This window comes from Callorhinus ursinus, unplaced genomic scaffold (genome assembly GCF_003265705.2).
Source record: "Callorhinus ursinus isolate GAN/ISIS: 27379988/994484 unplaced genomic scaffold, GSC_fseal_2.0 scaffold13, whole genome shotgun sequence".
Taxonomy (NCBI): Eukaryota; Metazoa; Chordata; class Mammalia; order Carnivora; family Otariidae; genus Callorhinus; species Callorhinus ursinus.
The window spans coordinates 16,821,591-16,843,542 of record NW_027397075.1 but is presented as its reverse complement, the minus strand read 5'-3'; the positions used below and the strand labels follow the sequence as shown (position 1 = coordinate 16,843,542).

The 21,952-nt window shown below is 49.7% G+C and overlaps 1 protein-coding gene and 1 pseudogene across 2 annotated transcripts; one reads left to right on the top strand and one right to left on the bottom strand.

Moving 5' to 3' along the window:
- Nucleotides 1-4,629: 4,629 nt before the first annotated feature.
- On the bottom strand, nucleotides 4,630-14,595 carry DEGS1 (delta 4-desaturase, sphingolipid 1). 2 transcript variants are annotated; one of them, XR_003209544.2, is made up of 4 exons: nucleotides 14,417-14,595; nucleotides 9,043-9,785; nucleotides 6,904-7,029; nucleotides 5,177-5,314 (listed from the first exon to the last, which is right to left on the bottom strand). XR_003209544.2 is itself a non-coding variant. In XM_025877797.2 (3 exons), exons 1-3 carry the CDS (start codon nucleotides 14,496-14,498, stop codon nucleotides 5,168-5,170), a joined length of 972 nt encoding a protein of 323 aa, XP_025733582.1. In that variant the 5' UTR covers nucleotides 14,499-14,591; the 3' UTR covers nucleotides 4,630-5,167. The 2 variants fall into 2 exon arrangements, 1 of the variants encoding a protein (XP_025733582.1); XM_025877797.2 differs by lacking the exon at nucleotides 6,904-7,029 and having other exon boundaries at nucleotides 4,630-5,314; nucleotides 14,417-14,591.
- On the top strand, nucleotides 14,497-16,567 carry LOC112828803 (F-box only protein 27 pseudogene; annotated as a pseudogene).
- Nucleotides 16,568-21,952: the final 5,385 nt, after the last annotated feature.

Here is a 21,952-nt window from a genome sequence, read left to right as displayed (position 1 = left end):
AGGCCACCCCCACCCGGGCCACACTCCCACCCTGCCCAGAGCCCTGCGATCCCCGGAGTGGATCCTGTCCTTGATACTGTCCTTGAAAACTACAGGTGTCAGACTAATTAGGGAGAGGGCTCCAAATTCAAGAAGGATGTAATGGACTTTGAATTTGTTTCCTTGGTTGCAAAATGAGGATGATACCAGTGTGGGGGCTGACAGCACGTGGGGGGAGCAGCCCGTGCCTGCCCCCCCCCCCGCACCCACAGCAGCCCCTCAGCACCGTCAGCCCCCACCAACCCCGGGCAGGATTCTCTGGGAATTAGCAGCTCCTGTGCACCCAGCGTCCTCTACTCTGAAAAGCAGTCTGGCTTGCTGACGTGGAATTTTGTGAGGCAGTGAAGGTCGCCCAACGCCCTGCTCATGTCAGTGCTCAGCAAGCTTGCACAGAGCCAGCTCGGCCAGGGGCTGGAGCCATACCACCGATTTCCTGAGAAGCACAGCCAGGAGCCTGACCTAGCCTGGAAGGAGGCGGGCTGCCCGGCGAGCGGGGGGAGCCCGGCCCTCGGCGTGGAAGAGCATCCTCGCAGCCAGACCCAGGGTTCCAGAGGCTCTTCGGACAGGGCAGGGGCGGGAGGGCTGGAGCTGGGAACATGCTGGTCAGAGCCTTGGAGGGCACGCTGGCCGACCTGATGCGGGGTGCCAAACTTTGGCTTTCATTCTCCTCCTTTAACCGAGAATAAGATCACGTACTCTACACCGAGCTAGAAGGACAGTGAGGGCAGAGATCTTCCTAGTGCGTGATCCCGCGTCTCTGCTCCGTCAACAGAAGGATGGGTGGAATGTGTGAGACCGCCCAGCACGCCTGGACCCACAGGACTGGGGAGATTTGGGTTTTGCTTGGGCCCATCCCGTGCTCCAGGACCCTCAGGTGGAAGCACCGTAGCACCTGTCAGGCTCGGAAGGGAGAAACCCTCTTGTGCCAAAATATCCCCGCTACTACCTGGGAGGGAAATGTGGGGCCTGAGCCACTAACCCGATGCAGGACTGTCCCGTTCCCTCTGTGACAAAAGGTTCGTTCCCCTGGGTCTCCTTCAGCCCTTCCTGCTGGCCTGTTCCAGCTGCCGTCAGAGGGAGACTGCAGAGCCCTCCCTGGATTAGCCAACTCCTGACCCACGGGGATTTAGAACCCAGCACCAAGGGCCACGCAGTTCTTCTAGGCCTTTTCCACAGAGGGTTTCCGACACAAGGACGTGGGCTGTGAACATGCCGTTTGTGTTTGTGCGGGTCCTGCCCTGAGGAGAAAAGGCCAGGCATGTGCCCCAGATCCAGGAAGGGGCCCCGTGACGGACAGCAGCTCAGGCCGGGGCCCAACCCCTTGCTCTCTGGGTCTTGGGTGCCAAATCACGCCAGCCTGTGGTCACGGCCACCTGCCCAAAGGCACAGGTGCCTTTACTTGTGGGCGTCTGGAAGCTTCCCTCCGCTGGGTCGTCGACCACTCCAGAGCAGACTTGGCAGCCACGGAGCCTGCCTTGTCTCAGACGCTGCACCCATTCTCTTCGGTCCACCATGTCATTAACTTGCCAGTGAAGCACGCCGGCCTGACCTGACCTGCGCATCCTGCCCCTTCTCCCCGTCGGGGCGGCCCCCGGACACCGCCGCCCTCCTCGTCCGCAGCCTCGGCCCCGTGGGGCACATGCCCTCTCCCTGCCCCCTGCCCCCCAGCCTCCGAGAGGGTCTTTGTGTTTAATGCCCTTGGGTCTCTGAGCGTGGTGTTTGCAGGGCCTGCTGCCCGTCCCTGCTTCATCCCACATGACTAAGCCTAGCTCCTGGAAGACGTTCCCAGCAAGACAACACACAGCACATTTCCTTGTTCAAACACGGAGCCTCGGAGTCAGCCGGGCGGGTGGAGGAGCAGAAGGAGCGTGTCTCTCGGGCCCCGATTCTTCCCGAGCCAGAGCGCAAGGTCCCTCCCTGGCCAGCCCGGCACGGGGTACAGGGTGACCCGCGGGGCGGGTGGGGCGTCCGTGCCTGCTGTGCTCCCTCCCCTCAGCCACACGGGACTCCCCTGTCTTAGGCGCTGATTCCGGATTCCCACACGCAGTCCTAGTGCTGGAGCATCGGCGCTTTCCTTTGGGGCCCCGTGTCGTCCGCATCCTCACTGCCTAATGCAGTGCTTGGCACCATGCCTATAGAGTGAATTAAGTACATGCATTTTTGCTACGGATTTAAGGGTTAATGTTCCAAAGTAGAGTTTAGATGGGCCCTTTAGATGCTGCTCAGGTGCTGGGTCCCCCTGAGGCCCTCACTTCCCCGGGTGCTCAGACTCCCAGCAGCCGGCTCCGCGCCGGCCGGCATCTGCTGGGTCTTCGTGCTGCACAGCGTGGTGCGGTGCTGGGCACGGTCACGTAGGTAAGAGCAGTGCCCTCATTAAAGCAGCTGGTGCAAATATTGACCCTTTCTGGCCAGGCTTGTGGCAAAGGCGCCGGCCAATGTCAACATTGGGAGCCTCACCTACCGCAGGGTTGCCAGTGGCCCTGCCCCCCACCCCCCAGCAGAGGACCTGGGCGCACAGAAGGAAGAATCAGGAGGCGTGGACTTTGATCCCTTTGACTAAACCTCTCGTAACATGTTCTATAAAAAGCCAAACTCTAAAAACAAAACAAAAAATGACTTTTAGATTGTTGGAAGTCAAAGCTCTGAGATGCGGCCTGAACCGCAGGCTCATGGAAGGAGGTCGTGCGGGCAGCAGAGGGAACACGTTCTTTCCCACGCCCGTCCGGGCCGGGCTCTGGAGTCTCTGGCCCGAGCTGCCGCTGCGGCCCCTACAGCTCACTCAGCGTGGCCTCGGGCCACGTGACTCCGCCTTGCTGAGCCTGTCTTCTCCTGTCCACAAGGAGCATAGAAACAGTGCTATCTGCATCTAGAAGTATGGAGGGTAAGCTCGCACAGGCTCAGCAGACGTCAGGATTCTCGGCAAACCACCACCCTCCAAGGTTAGCCGCCTGCCCTCCAGCTTTGCTTTTGTTATGCACATGGCTCTCCATTTATTCTGGGCTTGCTGACCCTGCAAGGTCTGGCAGACACAAGTGAAGATCTTTCCTGCCCTTCAGGAGTGACTGCCTCATGGGGAAACAGACTGCAAATTTCTCAACGGTATGTGGGGCCACGGAATCATTTGGAGAGTCCAAAAGAGTGGTGCCTGGCCTGCCGGGGGTGGGGACGGGCGGCAGAGGGCTGGCGTGAGCCCCGAGGATGAGCCAAGCAGACCAGGAGAAAAGATGTAGGCAGAGGGGAGTTGTGCAAAGCCACAGGATTTCTCACGTGCAACCCTGGTGCTGTAGAGATGCTGGGTCCCAGCCTTCCTACTGCCCCCAGAGTCCTAGGTCTGTCTTTGGAAAAGTCCCTGCCGGGGACAGAAACGATGGGCTGAACTGGCGGCTGGGCACCGGACTGGTCAGGAGACCTGCCGCCCGAGTGAGAACCGGTAATGTGACTGCCCACAGCAGGTTTGGGGAAGGACGACTGTTCACCGCGGCCCCCACGCGGTAGGTAGTAGTAACGGGGCCCAGGGAAGGCCGAGCGGGATGGGGAGTCGGGAGCTGTCGGCGTCTGTGTGGCATATGAAGCCGGTGGCCCAAGTTCTGCAAACGAGGAGAGTGGGAGGCCCGCTTGCCAGAGAACACAGTTGACTTAATGCATCACATCCACGGGTGTTTCACAGACACTGTTTTACTGAGTGCATGTATTTGAATTGTAACATCGGCTCTGTTATCACTCTAAACCGTTCACGCAATGGTTCTTTAAGCAATAGTTCTGATTCTAGGAATTTTCCCAGGCAAGAGGACCAGGAAGGGAAAGCAAAGTACTTTGGGGATGAAACGAGGTGTGCAGAGCAGGTCTGCCTGTCCTTCAAAGAACAAGGATGCAGTCCAGCTGGTGATTACAGAAATTGGACTTTGTAACATCTCCTAAGGGTGCTTGAGGGTGGGGCGCCTGGGTGGCTGTCGGTGAAGCATCTGCCTTCAGCTCAGGTCATGATCCTGGGGTCCTGGGGTCCTGGGATCAAGCCCCATGTTGGGCTCCCTGCTCAGCGGGGAGCTTGCTTCTCCCTCTGCCTCCCCTCCCCCTGCTTGTGCTCTGTCAAATAAATAAATAAAATCTTAAAAAAAAAGAAGAGGGGTGCTTGAGGATTGGTGTTATGTACAAATTATAGACTACTTGATTTTTTGATACCACATATTATTTTTAAAATACTTCACCATGGGGAGTCCAGGTGGCTCAGTCGGTTAAGGCGTCCGACCCTTGATTTCGGCTCAGGTCATGACCTGAGGGTCATGAGATCCAGCCCCTAGTTGGGCTCCCCACTGGGTGTGGAGCCTGCTTGGCATTCTCTCTCTCCCTCTGCCTCTCTCTAATAGGAAAAAAAAATGAAAAATAAAAATGTTGAAATAGAACACTTCACCACGTCACACTCAGTTTACCCCAGTGACACAGTTCAGCCCCAGGGCCCTGGCCCCGTGGAGCCAGCTGTACCCCATCAGACCACACCCCCGTTCTGCTGCCATCAAATGACATGGCGCTCCCCCCCATGGAGCTGCTTCTAATCGGAGTCGCTGCATCTGAAAAAGGAAGTTCAGTGTTGGATGTGTTTGAACGCAAAAGTATTTTATTTATGAGGCTCTGCAGGATTCAGGAGTGTGTCATCTCAGTGTCACGTACAATAGTAAAAATAAAAAATTCAGCTTACAGGGAAAGATATTTCCAGATCTTCTGGGGGGGGACATTTTAAAGTAAAGTCACCCTAGTACCGTATTAGATAAAGACAGTAAAGTATGCAAATGTGATAAATACTACTGTGAATAATAGCTCATTTTATTAGCTGTTTTAATAAAGTACAGCTTTATAGTGAAAATAATGTACTAGAAATAGCTTTTTTATGATATGCTTACAAAATGTCAGATGTCAGGGGAACCATCCTCAACAATGATGATGCAACGCACATGCTCCGTGTGAGCAAAGCTGAACGCAGGCTAGACAGGCTGACCATGGGAGGCCAGGGAAGCTCCAGGGACCACAGGGCTCACGCTCGGGACCTTCTCTGGGCTTCGATTAGTAACGCAGAAAGCCCACTTTCCAGCCCTTGTGGAGCTCCACAGAGGAATTCCTTTAGCCATGAGGACCTTCACTCCAGTACCACCTTGCCCTTTGGATGCCGCTTCATTCTCGAGTAGGGACTTATGGTGTCGTCCGTCACGAAATCATACAGTACTTTTATCCATGAGTTGTAGTGGGGGAGGTTGTCATAGTACTCGGCAGCGATCTTCCTCACCTGCAAGGCCAAATGCGCAGCAAGAATGAGTGCTGGCGGCGTCAGACTGGACGCCACGGACGGACGCAGCACATGCACCGAGAGGAAAAACCACCCTCCGCCCTCCCTTGCCCCCAACGCTCACAGGTAAGAGCTGCAGTGGAGGGATCCCGGCACCAAGCATTTCAACAGTGACATACACTCGACCCTCTAGGATCACAGACTCTCTCCCATCAAGCTCTGAATGGTGCATTTTATTCTATTATTTTTAAAAAACATTTTATTTATTTGTTTGTTTGAGAGAGCGAGAGAGAGGCAGAGGGAGAGGCAGGCTTCCCCCTGAGCAGGGAGCCAGGCGCGGGGCTCGCTCCCAAGACCCTGGGATCATGACCTGAGCCAAAGGCAGACGCTTAACTGAGCCCCCCAGGCGTCCCTGAATGGTGCCTTTTATTTATTTATTAAAGATTTTATTTATTTATTTGACAGAGACACAGCGAGAGAGGGAACACAAGCAGGGGGAGTGGGAGAGGGAGAAGCAGGCTTCCTGCAGAGCAGGGAGCCCAATGCGGGGCTCGCTCCCAGCACCCTGGGATCACGACCTGAGCCGAAGGCAGACGCTTAACAACTGAGCCACCCAGCTGCCCCTGAATGGTGCTGTTTAAATAGCTGAGCTATACATGGAAGTTATATCTTAATAAGGCTGTTATAAGAAACCTTGTCACACACACCCATTAACACCACGCACGGTAACTCCTGCAGTATGACGATCCAGTAAATACCAGGGATTTGCTGAGCACACAGAACCGAATGCTCCCTGATGCACACCTGACAGGAAGAGCCAGTAAGGGAAGACCAGAGCTCTGAGGACACCTGTCAGCGCAGCTCAGCAGTGAGAGAGCAGGAAGCGGGCAGGAACGGAACAGACACTGCTCACCATGGGCCTTATGGCAAGTGATGTCTGAAGTGAGCAAATTCTGTTTGGGGCTGTTCAAGAAACCCCGCAAGATGGGGGCGGCTGGGTGGCTCAGTCAGTTGGGCATCTGCCTTCGGCTCAAGTCATGATCTCAGGGTCCCGGGCTTGAGTCCTGAGTCGGGCTCTCTGCTCAGTGGAGAGTCTGCTTCTCCTTCTCCCTCTGCCCCTCCCCCTGCCCGTGCACTCTCTCTCTCTCCCTCTCTCTTTCTCAAATACATAATTAAAATATTTTAACAACAGTTGGAAAAAGGGCGCCTGGGTGGCTCAGTTGGTTAAGCAACTGCCCTCGGCTCAGGTCATGATCCTGGAGTCCCTGGATCGAGTCCCGCATCAGGCTCCCTGCTGGGCAGGGAGTCTGCTTCTCCCTCTGACCCTAACCCCTCTCATGTGCTCTCTCTCAAATAAATAAATAAAATCTTAAAAAAAAAAAACCCGTAAGTTAAGGTACAGTTGACCCTTGAACAACACAGTCTGAACCACGGGGTTCCACGCATACGCGGACATGTTTTCGCTAAACACAGTGCAGTCCTGTAAATGTGTCTTCTCTTCCTTATGATTTTAACATTTTCTTTTCTCGAGCTGACCTCGCTGCAGGAACACTGTATAGGACACATATAACATACAAAATACTGCTTACGTCATTGGTTCAGCTTCCAATCAACAGCAGGCTGGTAGTACATTTTGGGGGCATCAAAAGTCACATGTGGATTTTCAACCCTGTGGGGAGTTGGCACCCCAGCTCCTGTGTTGTTCCAAGGATCCACTGTGTGGTTAATGTTGAAAAATGATTTTGTTCAAAGGGCAACCAGCTTTGTATCCTCTTTAAAAAATAAGTGGAAATTCACTTCTTTAGGGAAGAGGCACACAAGGCCTCCCCTGTCGTCAGGCATGTGCATGGGCAGAGCGATACTGGGCACATTACACCTGCTTTCAAATTTGGCTCCAGTTGCAAGGTTTTTCCCCAAACATTTTATTTTGAAAAATGTGACAACTACAGAAAAGTTGAAAGAGCAGAACAGAGACCCCCCACTATGCCCTTTACCCAGGCCCACCAACTACCACGAGTCACTTTCTGTCTCTGCACAGACATACACCACATAGTATGCTTTCCCTGCTGAGCCTTTTGAGAGTAAGTTGCAGGCATGTGACAACTCACCCCTAACGTTCCTCCCCACTATTCAACACCTACCTCCTACGAATAAAGACATTGTGCTACAAAACCATCATACTGTTTTCACACCCAAGAAAGTTAACATCAACACGATATTCTCGAGGATGCACTACTCATTTTAAAGCTTCCCCAATGACCCAATGTTCTCTCTAGATGTTTCCTTTCCTCGAGTGGGAATCCAGTCAATAATCAGAGGTCACACTTAGTTCTCACGTTGTGTGTTTTTGTATTGTAATCAGTCAATAGTTAAAAACTTAGGAGGAGGGCGCCTGGGTGGCTCAGTTGGTTAAGCGACTGCCTTCGGCTCAGGTCATGATCCTGGAGTCCCGGGATCGAGTCCCGCATCGGGCTCCCTGCTCAGTGGGAAGTCTGCTTCTCCCTCTGACCCTCTCCCCTCTCGTGCTCTCTATCTCTCATTCTCTCTCTCTCAAATAAATAAATAAAATCTATAAAAAAAAAAAAAAAAACTTAGGAGGAAATCCATAAAATTTGATTGGGTAGATATGATGGCATAAAATATTTGGCAATAGTTAGCTCCCTACGGGGCACCTGGGTGGCTCAAGTCAGTTAACAACTGCCTTCGGCTCAGGTCAGGATCCTGGAGTCCCGGGATCGAGTCCCGCATCAGGCTCCCTGCTCAGCGGGGAGTCTGCTTCTCCCTCTGCCCCTCCCCCCGACTTGTGCTCACACTCTGTCAAATAAATAAAATCTTTAAAAAAATTGTTAGCTCCCTTATATCATAGCTTAAAAAATTAAGAAAAACTAGTATTACCTTTCATACATATTCCCCTTTTTTGAATTATGGAAACATTTTTTGGCAATAAACTGTAAAAGCCACCCATTTTGAGGAAGGGAAGTCTAATAAAAGAATTAACCTGAAAGATAAGTTACGAAGGTGGGCCTCTGCAGAGGATGGAAGGATGGGGGTCAAACTGTGTTCTTTCACATCCTCCACAAACACTACACCCAAATCTGCCGCATGGGGAACAGGCAGGCCCTGCCTGAAGAAAGTCTGCTGCCCTGGAAACTGTCCATTTACTGTGCAGGCCAATTATGAGGGATGTCTGCATTTCCCAACAAGCCAGCACATAAATCTTAGCTAAGCCCATCAACTTAACAGTGATGAAAGGGACGTGAACCTGGGCTCACTTCACATGAGAACTCCTTTCTCAATCTGACTTGTTTATAAGTCGGCAGGTTCTCCAGCTGACCCCTAAGGGCCACCGCTAGGCTTCGGGACTCAGAGAGTGAACGCCAAGGACTCAGGAGGGCACACTCAGAGGACGCACACTTGTCGTTTGCTTTGACGAGCAGCTTAGATGGGCAAAATACACTAGGTCCCTTTTGTTTTATTATTTTTTAAGGTTTTATTTATTTATTTGAGAGAGGGAGAAGCAGGCTCCTCGCTGAGCAGGGAGCCTGAGGGGGGAGGGGTGGGGCTCGATCCCAGGGACCCGGGATCATGACCTGAGCCGAAGGTAGATGCTTAACAGACTGAGCCACCCAGGCGCCCCCACTAGATTCCTTTTAAAATGGGCAAATTGAGACTGATTTTGGTCATATAACCATCAGAAATTAGAGTATGTGTCAAATGTCTTTACTTACCAGTGGAAGGCTTTTTCCGGGAATGTTGGGGAAGTCATGGTGCTCGTTATGGTAACCCACGTTGAAGGTGAGCAGATTCAGAGGCCCGTAATACGAGTAGGTTTCATGTCCCTTGAGGAACATGTAATGTTCGGCTATAAAATGTCCAGAAATCGGGTGCAAGCCTAGCCCAAGTAAGGATGCTGCCAACATGTAGACCAAAGATTTAATTCCCAAAACATAATAAATTATAATGTCAAAAGTGACCTGGATCACAGTATTAATAATTTCCAGGTAAGAAATTGGTTTAGGGTTGATGAACAGAGGTCGAAAAGCATAAAAGAGAGGCTGAAGGACAACCCATATAAACTTTCTGAAAGTGGTACAGAAAAACCAGCCTTCAAAATCGGTGGGAATATCCACATCGATGCCATCACCCCCAAGGTAGCGATGATGGTCCATGTGATACCTCTTAAAGGAAACTGAATAGGGAACACCAATGGGAAGATTAGCAAATATTCCAAACCAGCGATTCCACATAGCTCTGTAGTGGCCAAAGGCGCTATTGTGGGAGACCTCATGAATAGCCAGAGTCACGGAGTGGTTAATGCAGCTGCCAAAGGCATACGCCCAAAATATGACCCACTTCCAGTCTAGGTCCTTCACTAAGTAGAATGCAACCAGTTGAGTGAGAACCATCATGGTTATAATCCAGATCAAGTTGGGATCAGGTTTCATCAAGGACTTTATCTCTGGATACTTTGCTGTAAAGAAAAACAAACAAACCAGGAGCTGAGAAGAGCACACACAAGTTCTGCAATTATAATTAAATCAACACCCATTGAATTAACACATTAATTATTTTTTTTTCTTTTTCCCAATCGTGATATGCCCTCCATTAGAGACTTTATCCCCACTACCGGGAGGTGTATATTCCAATAGTAAAGTTACTAAATACCATGTCACAACAAATTTGTGCAGGAAAAATTAGCCTCAAAATCTAGACTCTCCGTACGAACAGAAAGAAAATCACACATGAGTAAAGATTTCATGTTACCTAATTCCCTTTTTACCCCTAACAGTTCTTTGTATATAAAATTGGTAAGTTTTGCAAAGTCACAATCACAGTCTGATAAATCTATTCTATATTCTAGTGTCTGACAGAGGTACAATATATGTAGATACTTATGTATAATGTAGATGCAATGTACTTAGACACATATGATTTGTATGTTATAGAGGACACATACTTAGATTTTATAATTTCCTTTATAATGACTGAGTCACTTCTAGTTGCCAGTTGTAACTTCTACCCACTTCCCTATTTTTAGACATTCAGATAGCTAAGATTGTTGCCAGCGTGGCCTTCTGACAGCCATCAGGAAATCAGGATAATGTGTGAGAACTGCACGGTGCTAATTTGTCAGATTCTTATTTGCGCTGTTGAATCTACATGCAAATATCCAAGTATGACGAAAAAGCCCAATAGCAAAAACTCTGCATTTCAGGCAAGTGTCCTCTAAGGGTAAATGCAAACTCTTCTCTGGATCTTACCCTCCCGCCCCCGCCAAGAGGGAGGCGGAGGTGTGATGAGTGTCTGGTTGTATATGTTGCTGAGTAGGTTTGATACAGGACAGCATGAAGAGGAAGGATCTTCTTTTGAGCTAAGTCATTCAGAATGTTTTTGAAAAGATAAAGAAGGGAAAAGAGCAGCTTCACCCTCTTTTCTCTACGTTTGAAAGGAGGAATTCAACCAAAGCTTACACTGCAAGGCAGGCTACTGAAGTCCGGTTTTATATATACGACATGAGACTCCCCATTTTTTCTCTCCACTCCCTAACTATTAACCTTTGTTGGTTTAGTTCATGTTATCAAATGTTAATAATTTTGTAGGCAATAGACCACAAAAAGGTAACCCTACAGGCCTAGAAGTGAATTTGTCTAAAACTAATTTTCCTATCAAGTCATTCATTAAAATATGAGCATTTGGGGAGCGATTCTCCAACAACAAAACTGGTGGATAAGAAATAATTCCTTGAAGAATTCATTCAGGAAGTAATAATTCTGTGTATTTCTGTTCAGACAGAGCTCTGGCATCTTTACCTTATTTAAAACTTGGTGAAACTGACACATCTGACAAAGGATAAAAGGCAATACACATTTTATAGGTATTCTAAAATGATGAAATTCACACGCCTCGTTCTCTCAAGACAAATCAAGTTGCTCCAAGTAATTCTGTACCAAATGTCTGCAAAGCTTATTTTAGTACATAAAAACCAATACTACAACGGTACTGATATAATGAAGTAGGGAAAGAAGAGTTGTTGCAACAAATGGTGCTGGTTATCAACATGCAAAAGGCTGAAGATGGACCCCTTCCTCACACCGTACACAAAAATTAACTCAAACAGATCACAGACCTCAATACAAGAAAACTATTAACACTCTTATAAGAAAACAGAAGTAAATCTCCATAACCTTCGTGGTTTCTTAGATACTATCCCAAAATCATAAGTGACAAATGGCCAATGAGCACGAGAGATGCTCAACATTATCAGTCATTAGGAAAACGCAAACTGAAACCAAAATGAAGTGCCCCTTCACACATATGCTACAATGGTTACAATGACAGACAGGCAGTAACCAGGATATGAAGAAACCAGAACCCACAGACGCTGCTGTTGACAATGTAAAATGGTGCGGCTGGTCTGGAAGAATCTGGCTGTTCCTCAAAATGCTGAAGACAGAGCTGCCAATGACCCAGCAATTCCACTCCTTGGCAGCTATCCAAGAGGAATGAAAACACATCCATCTAATAACTTCCATGTGAGGGTTCATAGCAGCATTATTCATAATAGTCATAAGGTGAAAACAACCCCACAGTCTAGCAATTGAAGAATGAATAAATGAAATGCAGAATAGCCATACGCTGGACTATTACTTGGCCGATAAAAGGAATAAAATACTGACCTACTACAACATAGATGAACCTTGAAAACATTATGGTAAGGGAAAGAAGACAGTCACAAAAGACCAAGGATTGTATAATTTCATTTATAAGAAATGTCCAGAATAGGGGCACCTGGGTGGCTCAGTCGGTTAAGCGTCTGCCTTCAGCTCGGGTCATGATCTCAGGGTCCTGGGATCCAGTCCCATGTTGGGCTCCCTGCCCAGCGGGGAGTCTGCTTCTCCCTCTGCCTCTGCCGCTCCCCCTGCTCATGCTCTCTCTCAAATAAAATAAAACCTTTAAAAAAAATTGTCTAGAATAGGTAAATCTACAGAGACAGAAAGCAAATCAGTGGTTGCCTAGGGCTGAGGAGTGTGACTGGGGAACACAGGAACTGCTTTTGACTATGGAGTTTCTTTCTGGGGTGACAAAATTATTCTAAAACTTAGATTGTGTTGATAGGTACACAACTGTGTGAACACACTAAAGAACACTGAATTGTACACTTTAAATGAGTGAATTTTATAGTTCATGAATTGTATCTTAATGAAGCTGTTAAAAAACATGTTTCTCTGTGGATGTACGGCATTAAAAGGAGCATTTCTTGTGCACTATTATTTGACCCACTAATGGTCTCGTTCCTAGCCTTCACTAAGGAGGTCATTTATTTACTTATTTTTCTTTTATTTTTTGATTTATATTTTCTTTAGAGAGGGAGGGGGAGGTGGGGTTGAGGGAGAGGGAGACAGAGAATCTTAAGCAGGCTCCATGTCAGCCTGGAGCCCAATGGGGGGGCTCCATCTCACGATCCTGAACCTGAGCTGAAATCAAGAGTCAGATGCTCAACCGACTGAGCCACCCAGGCGCCGCTCGAGTAAATGCCTTTCAAATGAACTGTAATGTAACTCCAAATATACATTTAGCATACAGATGTCAGTTGTTAAAACAGAGATCCATGTTCCCTCATGTCTCTCTCTCTCTCCCCCCAAAACCCAACCAATTCCAGAAATACCTCTTTATCATTTAAGTATTTTCATCTTTCCTGAGGTTATTGCATCTCCACTCCAGAAATGGGATACTGAGCAGGTTTTGCACCTGCAGGGAAAGGGACTATATTTTCATTGAGGAATGTGTCATCCTTTTACTTTCCCAGTGAAATGGTTCAGTGATGTTAAGTATGTGGGAAAAGGCTCATTGTGAAGATAAGCATCAATAAGCACCTTTTCACTTCCTTGATTATCTGAGTATTAAATCCATGGCTAAGTTCCAGTATTGAGGCATTGGGTTTTTACAAGGTGGACACCAAATTGTTCTTATGGGGCATGTTCACTGTCTAAGGCATGGATCAAATGTATCATATGCTTTCTCTCCTGTGTAAGTGATTTGCAAAATATGTTTTAATTAAAAATAAAAAGAAAGCACACATCCAATAACCAAATCTCTTAAAGGGCTATCCTGAATAGCAACTGTAAAGATTCAGGCTACCAATTTACTGATTCCATTCTTTTAAATCCATTTTAATTGAACCTACTAACTCCTATTTGTAAAAGCATGAAATTTATAACTCTAGACACCCCAGCAAAAATCAGGGGCTGGCTTTCTCTGCTCACTGGGCAAATGGATGTTGAGAAGAAAAGCTAGGTAAGGACTTTGCGAGAAATCATTCCTCCTATTGGACTTAGTACCCATTGGTTCCCTGATCTTCTCAAAGAGGTGGAGAGCATCTGCCCCGATCGGAACCCCTGTAACGCTGCTCACTCTACGTCGTCGCTAAAGTGGGGATACCACCGACCAGCTTCTGCGAGTGCCCGGCGGGGTCGTGTCTGTAACCCACCCAGCACAATGCCGGCCCCGGCGTCAGGAGCGGCCTGGGCGCAGCTCCCGGCAGCTGAGCGCGCCCGGCACCTGCAGGGCCGGCCCAGGCCTAGCGAGCCTGGGGCGAAGGGCCCAGAATGGACAGTCGGGGAGCAGCCGGCCAAGCTCGGCCGATCTTCCGTGCGCCGGTTCTCGCGGCCGCCGAGCGGGAGGGATGGGGCCCACGCGCGGGTCCAGCCTCCCGGAGCCCCGAGCTCGCAGCCCCTCGCCCCCGCCCCGGGCCAGCCCCGCTCGCCCAGGGGCCCAGGACCACGCCCTGTCCCGCATCCGCCGGCGCCCGCGCTCCCGAGGCCCGCGCTGGAGGGTCTCCGAGCCGCAAGATCTGCCCGGGCGCGCCGGGAACCCTCCGGGCCGCCCCCGCCGGGACCCCCGCGCCCCCGAGAGCCCCCTCCCTGCCGGAAACGCCCCCGGGCCGCCCCCGCCGGGACCCCCGCCTCCCCGGGGTCCCCCGCCCGCCGGGAGCCTTGGCTCTTAACGGGCCGCGGGCGCCGGGGAGCCAGGCCGACGCGGAGAGCGCGCCCCCGAGGCGGGAGGCCGCGCGCACATAACGGGGCGCGGGCCCGGCCTCCTCACCCAGGATCTCCTGGCGACGGCTGGCGTGCGGCTGGTCCGTGTAGACCCACTCGAAGTCTTCTCGCGCGACGCGGTTCCCCATGGCGGCGGCTGGCGGACCCGCTCCGGCTCTCGCTTCCGGCCCGGCTCCTCCGAGGCGGCGGCGGCTGCAGCTCCCGCAGAAGACGAAGGCCGGGGCGGAGTCCCGAGGCCCCGCCCCGCCCCGCCCCGCCCCGCCGGCCCATTGGTCCCGCCCCATGGCCCCGCCCCCGCCCCGCCCCGCCGGGCCATTCGTCCCGCCCCCACGGTCCCGCCCCTCCGGCTCATTGGTTCGCCCCACGATCTGGTCGGGCTGGCCCCGCCCCTCTGGCCCCGGCTAAAACTATAAAGAGGAAGCTACTGCTAGGACCAGAGAGGGCAGCGGGCGAGGATCCTGGGCTGTGGTCCAAGTCGCTTCCGTACCTGGTCTTGGGATGGACCATGGGCGCCTGGGCCTCCCGACGCCGGCGCGCCGGAGCCCGAACCCGAGGAGGCCCAGGGCCTGAGCCAGCTGCCCCCGGAGCTGCTCCTGCTGGTGCTGAGCCACGTGCCCCCGCGCGCGCTGCTGGCGTGCTGCCGCCGGGTGTGCCGGGGCTGGCGCGCCCTGGTGGACAGCCGGGCCCTGTGGCTGAGCATCCTGGCCCGGGAGCAGGTTGCCGTGCTGCCGCTCATCCGCAGCTGCCTGCCCCCCCGCCCGCGACGGCAGGCCCTGCCTCCTGGGCCGCCTCTGCGAGCGCCGCCCGATCGGACGCAACCTCATCCGCAACCCCTGCGACCAGGAAGGCCTCCAGCAGTGCGTGCAGCACGGTGGGGACGGCCGGGTGGTGGAGGTGAACTTGTCCCCGGTGCCTGGGGCCCCCTCGCAGACCTGCTTCGTGTCTTCCTACTGGTGGTGTCACAAAAAGCAGGTCTGGGACCTGGAGGGTCTGTGGCCAGAGCTGCCAGATAGTGGCAGGGTTGAGATCTGTGTGTCTGATTGGTGGGGAGCCCGGTGTCTGACGACTGTGGCTGTGGGTACAGACTCCTTGTCCAGCTTCTAGATGCCAGGCAGGACGTCCTGGACGAATTCACGTCTGCTTTCAGGTCACCCACGTGTTCTCCAACACCAGGATGGGCCTGCGCTTTGTGTCTTTCCAACACCCGGGCCAGGACACGCAGTTCTGGGCTGGTCACTATGGAGCCCGTGTGACCAACTCCAGTGTGGTCGTGCGGCCCCCCCGGCTGTCTTAGTCGAGGGCTGTCCTTGCAAAACAACCTGCCCGGTGCCTTCTGGGACCTGGGACCATTGGCCAAGGACCTGACCTCCCTGGCATCCTGGGTACTCCAGGATCCCCTCGAGGGTCCTGCTGGGCCCCGTCTTGGGGTTCCGCAAACTACTAGAAGAGAGTCCTTCCTTCAGAGTTCAGTACCGCTGTTACAGGGCCGTCCTCCCTCCCCCTGTTGGTGAGCAGGGCGCGATGCTGGTCCTGGAAGGGCTCTTGGTCCTCCTCGCGGAGGCCCTCTGCTCAGCCGCAGTCCCCTCTGCCCTTGTCTCCTCTCCTTTCTGCTTCAGGGGCTTTATCAGTCCCTTTAGAGAACGCCTCTCATCTCTGAAGTGGAATCCTTATGGCTGGGAAAATTCCAGCCACCTTGGGTGGCAAACTTAATGTCCAGCAGCTTTAAGGCTGGGACCAGGTCTGGCAGCTGAAAGCCGACTAGCTCAAAATATGTTTGGAGATCCTCAAGGACCCCAGTGATTGTGTGGTGTATAAAATTATTTTTTTAGCCTGGTGGCTCAGTCGGTTAAGCATCTGCCTTCAGCTCAGATCAGGATCCCGGGGTCCTGGGGTGGATCCCCGCGTCCAGCTTCCTGGTATTGGGCTTGCTGCTCAGGCTTCCAGCTTGGCGGGGAGTCTGCTTCTCCCTCTGCCTCTTTATGCCCTCCCTCACCTCCACTCATGTGCTCTCTCTTTCAAATATATAAAATATTTAAAAACTTTTTTTATTTTGAAAATTTCCACAAACATTGAGAGAATAATGTATCAGCAACAACTGTCTGCCAATCTCATGTAATTTATTATTTTGCCAAAAAAAAACCACAATTTCTTCCAGCATCCACCCAGCAGACAGAGGAGCTTGGAGCTCAGCCTCAGAGCCTGGGGGACAGTGGGGGGGCTTCTAGCGAGAAATGGGCGGGCTCCGGCCCGGTCCCCTTCCTGGGTCAGGTAGTCTCCCCTCGCTGGTGGGGACCCGGGGCTGAATGATCCCTTCCCGCGGTCAGGGATCCCCTCGCTGGTGGGGACTTGGGTTTGAATATCCCCTCCCCGCACCGGCAGTCTCCCCACTGGTGCAGACTAGTAGAGGCTGAAGCTGCAGTTGGCCTGGGTGTTAGGTCTGGGTTTGCTGCCTGGGACTCGGCCCAACTGATTCTGTCCATGGCCTTGTCTCTTAACAATTCTCCCGCTTTTGATCCAACCTTCAGCCTACCTGAGGATGTGATCAAAATTTAAGGCACGGGCAGGGCACCTGGGGGGCCCAGTCAGTGAAGCGTCTGCCTTCAACTCAGGTCATGATCCCAGGACCCGGGATCGAGTCCCGCGCCTGCTTCACCCTCTCCCTCTGCTGCCCCCCGCCTGTGCTCTTTCTCTGTCAGATGAATAAATAAAATATGTTTTGTTTGTTTTTAAGATTTTATTTATTTGACAGAGAGAGACACAGCGAGAGAGGGAACACAAGCAGGGGGAGCAGGAGAGGGAGAAGCAGGCTTCCCGCCGAGCAGGGAGCCCGATGCGGGGCTCGATCCCAGGACCCTGGGACCATGACCTGAGCCGGAGGCAGACGCTTAACGACTGAGGCACCCAGGCGCCCCTGAAACTTTTCATTAGGAATTTCAGATTGAAGGGGCGCCTGGGTGGCTCAGTTGGTTGAGCGACTGCCTTCGGCTCGGGTCATGATCCTGGAGTCCCGGGATCGAGTCCCGCATCGGGCTCCCTGCTCGGCGGGGAGTCTGCTTCTCCCTCTGACCCTCTTCCCTCTCGTGCTCTCTATCTCTCATTCTCTCTCTCTCAAATAAATAAATAAAATCTTAAAAAAAAAAAAAAGGAATTTCAGATTGAACTTTTAAAAGCCTCTAAAGCCAGGAAGCCAAGCCAAGGATTGTCATCAGATGTTACCTGCGCTACTTACAGTTGGGGTGAATTCCTCCCTTCTTGAGATCCCCCCAAATAAGCTGAGGTTCCTGGACCTACCAAGAAGTGACCTTCCTTACTTACCTGGTAAGGCTTCCAAGAACCCTGAGGAAGATTCCAGACTGATTTATCCAAGCAATTCCTGAAGGCTGTGTGGTCACATCTGAGTCTATGCAGGTCTCTCTCAAATATGACATTCCAATCAAACCCTTGGCAATATGGCCAGCATTTCCAGTTGTGTTCTGTTACAAAGAAAACAGATTCTTATTGAACTTATGCAAATAACTACCCATATTGGTATGAAAAGAATCCTCAAGAGTTTCTGAATTCTGGAGGGAATAGGTCCAGAGAAAAGGTAAATATTTCATCTTTGTTTACAAAGCTGTACTGTACCAAATTGCTGGAAGGCATAGATGGTTTAAGAGAAGGCATTTCCTTAGGTCTGGAAAAACAAAACATTAAGGAACCAGCAGTATTTCAAACAAAAAGTCATAAAAAATCATAATCATCCTCGTGAGTTCATTCAGTCCCATATACTTTGTACTTGTTCTTCTGGAATCCAGTGTTTCTATTAGTTCTGGAAATTTGTACCCAGTTTAGTTTTATGATTTTAAAGTTATCAGAAAACTTGTACTTTTAAAGTCCTTTCCATGAATCTCTTTGAACACAAAGCATTTTGCAGGAACACTTTTGCAAAAGTGATCAGAGTAAAACAGTATAGCTTTGTAATAATCACCATTCTGACAGGTGTAAGGTGATATTTCATTGTGGGTTTGACTTGCATTTCCTTGATGGTTAGTGATATTGAGCATCTTTTCATGTGTCTATTGGCCATTCTGTATGTCTTCTTTTTCCTGTCAGGTTCTGAATGTCAGCTTCTAATTTGGACAATTCTGACCACAGAGCTACTCAAAAAATACTTTCAGATGGGAGTACCTGGGTGGCTAAGTAAGTTAGGCATCTGACTCTTGATTTCAGCGAGGGTCATGATCTCAGGGTGGTGAGATCGAGCCCTGCTTCAGGCTCCATGCAGAGTGTGGAGACTGCTTGGGATTCTCTCTCCGTCTCCCTACTCATGACACGTGTTCTCTCTCTGTGTATTAAAAAAAAAAAAAAATCCTTTCAAATGAAATTTACCACCATTCCCATCCCCACCTGGCTTATATTTTTTCTTTTTCCCCAGGCAGTAATTTCTCTTTCTCTTTCTCTCTCTCTCTCTATATATATATTTTAAAGATTTTATTGATTTATTTGACACAGAGAGAGAGACAGCTAGAGAGGGAACACAAGCAGGGGGAGTGGGAGAGGGAGAAGCAGGCTTCCCGCGGAGCAGGGAGCCCGATGTGGGGCTCGATCCCAGGACCCTGGGACCATGACCCAAGTCAAAGGCAGACGCTTAACGACTGAGCCACCCAGGTGCCCCTCAACTTATATTTTTAAGCCAAAGAACTGCCCCTCACCCATGAAAGCCTGATAAAAAGGAAGCTGCTAGGGTTAAAGTATAAAAGTTGGCCAGACATAGACAAATGAAAAATAGCAGACATTAGCAGAGGCTGGAGGAAGTGGGGAACGGGGAGCTATTGTTTGATGGGTACAGAGTTTCTGTTTGGGATGATGAAAAAGTTCTGGAACTGGATAGAGGTGATGGTTGTACCACATTGTGAATATACTTGATGCCACTTAATTGTACACTTCAAGATGGTTAAAATGGTAAACTATCTTACATATATTCTACCACACACATACACACAGGAACGACAGAGACTTCAGAGAAGTGTGAGACACCGTTATGTTCATCCCCTGTATACATGTAATGGGAATGTAGGCAAATTTTTCAAGGAAAAAAATAGTTGAGAACAACCCACCTATGCTGAAAAACATTATTCTATACATGCAAGAGGCTCAGTGGACTCCAAGCTCATGGACTCAATGGACAAAACAAGAGATCAATGCCCAGACACATTTTACATTGTAAAATGCTGAAACACAAGGAGAAAATCTTGAAAGAGCAAGAGAAAAATGATTCATTTCATACAAGGAGACCCCACAGCATCAACAGCTGGCTCCTCATTGGAAGCAGTGGAGACCAGAAGGCAGTGGAATGGCATAGACAAAGTGTTGGGGGGAAAACACCCTAGCAACTAAGAATCTTATATCCAGCAAAACTATCTATCTTTTTTTTTTTTTTTAAGATTTTAGTTATTCATTTGAGAGAGAGACAGAGAGAGCACAAGCAGGGAGAGAAGCAGAGGGAGAAGCAGACTCTCTGCTGAGCTGGGAGCCCAACACGAGGCTCGATCCCAGGACCTGGAGATCACGACCTGAGCTGAAGGCAGATGCTTAACCATCTGAGCCACCCAGGTGCACCGTGCAAAACTATCTTTCAAATATGAAGGTAACATTTCCAAATAAACATAAACCAAGAGAATGTGTTACTCAAAGAGCCATTTGGTAAGAAATACTACAGGAGGTTCTTCATGCTGAGAGCAAGTGACCACGGAAGATAACTCAGGTCCACATGAAAAGGTAAAGAGCACCAATAAAGTTAAGTACTTATAAAAGCTAGCATAAACACCTATTTCTTCTACTTTCTTAACTGATTTAAAAAGCAATTGTAGGGCGCCTGGCTGGCTCAGTCGTTAAGCGTCTGCCTTCAGCTCAGGTCATGACCCCAGGGTCCTGGGATCGAGTCCCACATCGGGCTCCCTCCTTGGAGGGAAGCCTGCTCTCCCTCTCCCACTCCCACTGCTTGTGTTCCTGCTCTTGCTATCTCTGTCTCTGTCAAATAAATAAATAAAATCTTTAAAAAAAAAAGCACTTGTAGAAAGCAATATGTATATAATTGTATTGCTGGCCTGATAGCATATACAAATATAAATAACAATAACAGCCCAGGTGATAAGAGCAAAGCTGCCTTGGATCAAGGAAATGACACCAGATGGTAACTCAAATCCACAGGAACAAATGAAAAGAAATGAAAATGGTAAATAAGGTGAATATAGGGGCACCTGGGTGGCTCAGTCATTAAGCGTCTGCCTTTGGCTCAGGTCATGGTCCCGGGGTCCTGGGATCAAGCCCCGCATCAAGCTCCCTGCTCCGCGGGAAGTCTGCTTCTCCCTCTCCCACTCCCCCTGCTTGTGTTCCCTCTCTTGCTGTGTCTCTCTGTCAAATAAATAAATAAAATCTTAAAAAAAAAATAAGGCGAGTATAACAAACTCCATATATAGTCCCTCTCCTCTCAGTTTCTTCCTGAAGCACAAGATTACATAAAGTAACAATTATAACAGTGTATTTGGGACTTGTGCCATACACAGATGTAATATGTTTAATGATAATAGCACAAAGCAGAGGGAAAGGAAACGGAAGTAATATTTATAGGAGTAACATTTCTATATGTCACTGAAATTAGGTTAGAATAATCTTGAACTATCCTGATAAGTTAAAAGATGTATATAGTAAACCCCTAGAGCAAGCACTATGAACATAACAAAAACATGTAGTGAAAAAAATCATTAAAGGAATTAAAATTTTACACAAGGAAATATTCACTAAACACAAAAGAAATCAGTAAGGAGGAATAGAGGGGGAAAAGACGAGACATATAAGAAACAAAAAGTAAAATAGCAAAGATAAATCCAGCTATATCGACAATAACATTAAATGTGAATGGATTAAGGAATCTAGTCAAAAGGCAGAGATTGACAGACTAGATAAAAATATAAGCTCCAAATACAGATCTTCCTTGACTTCTGATGGGGTTATGTCCTGATAAACCCTGGTAAGTTAAAAATATGAACCATAAATCAAAATGCATTTAGGGGCACCTGGCTGGCTTAGTTGGCAGAGCGTGCAACTCTTGATCACAGGGTTATAGGTTCAGGCCCCACATTGTGTGTAGAGATTACTCTAAAAAATGATTTTAAAAAATTACATTTAACACACCTAACCTACAGACCATCATAGCTTTGCCGTGCATCCTTTAAAATTTATTTGTCAGAGAGAGAGAGAGAAAGCATAGCAGGGGAAGCAGCAGGCCAGAGGGAGAAGCAGGCTTCCTGCTGAGCAGGGAGCCCAATGCGGGGCGTGATCCCAGGACCCCGGGATATGACCTGAGCTGAAGGCAGACGCTTAACTGACAGAGCCACCCAGGTGTCCCCCGTGCGCCCTTTAAATGCACTCAGAACACTATAGTTGGGCAGAACTACCTAACACAAGGCCTATTTTATAATAAAAGTGTTGAATATGTCACACAGTTTATTGACTATACTGTACTGAAAGTGAAAAGCAGAATGGTTGAAGGGTATCAGTTGTTTACCCCCGTGATCACATGGCTGACAGGAGGCTGTGACTT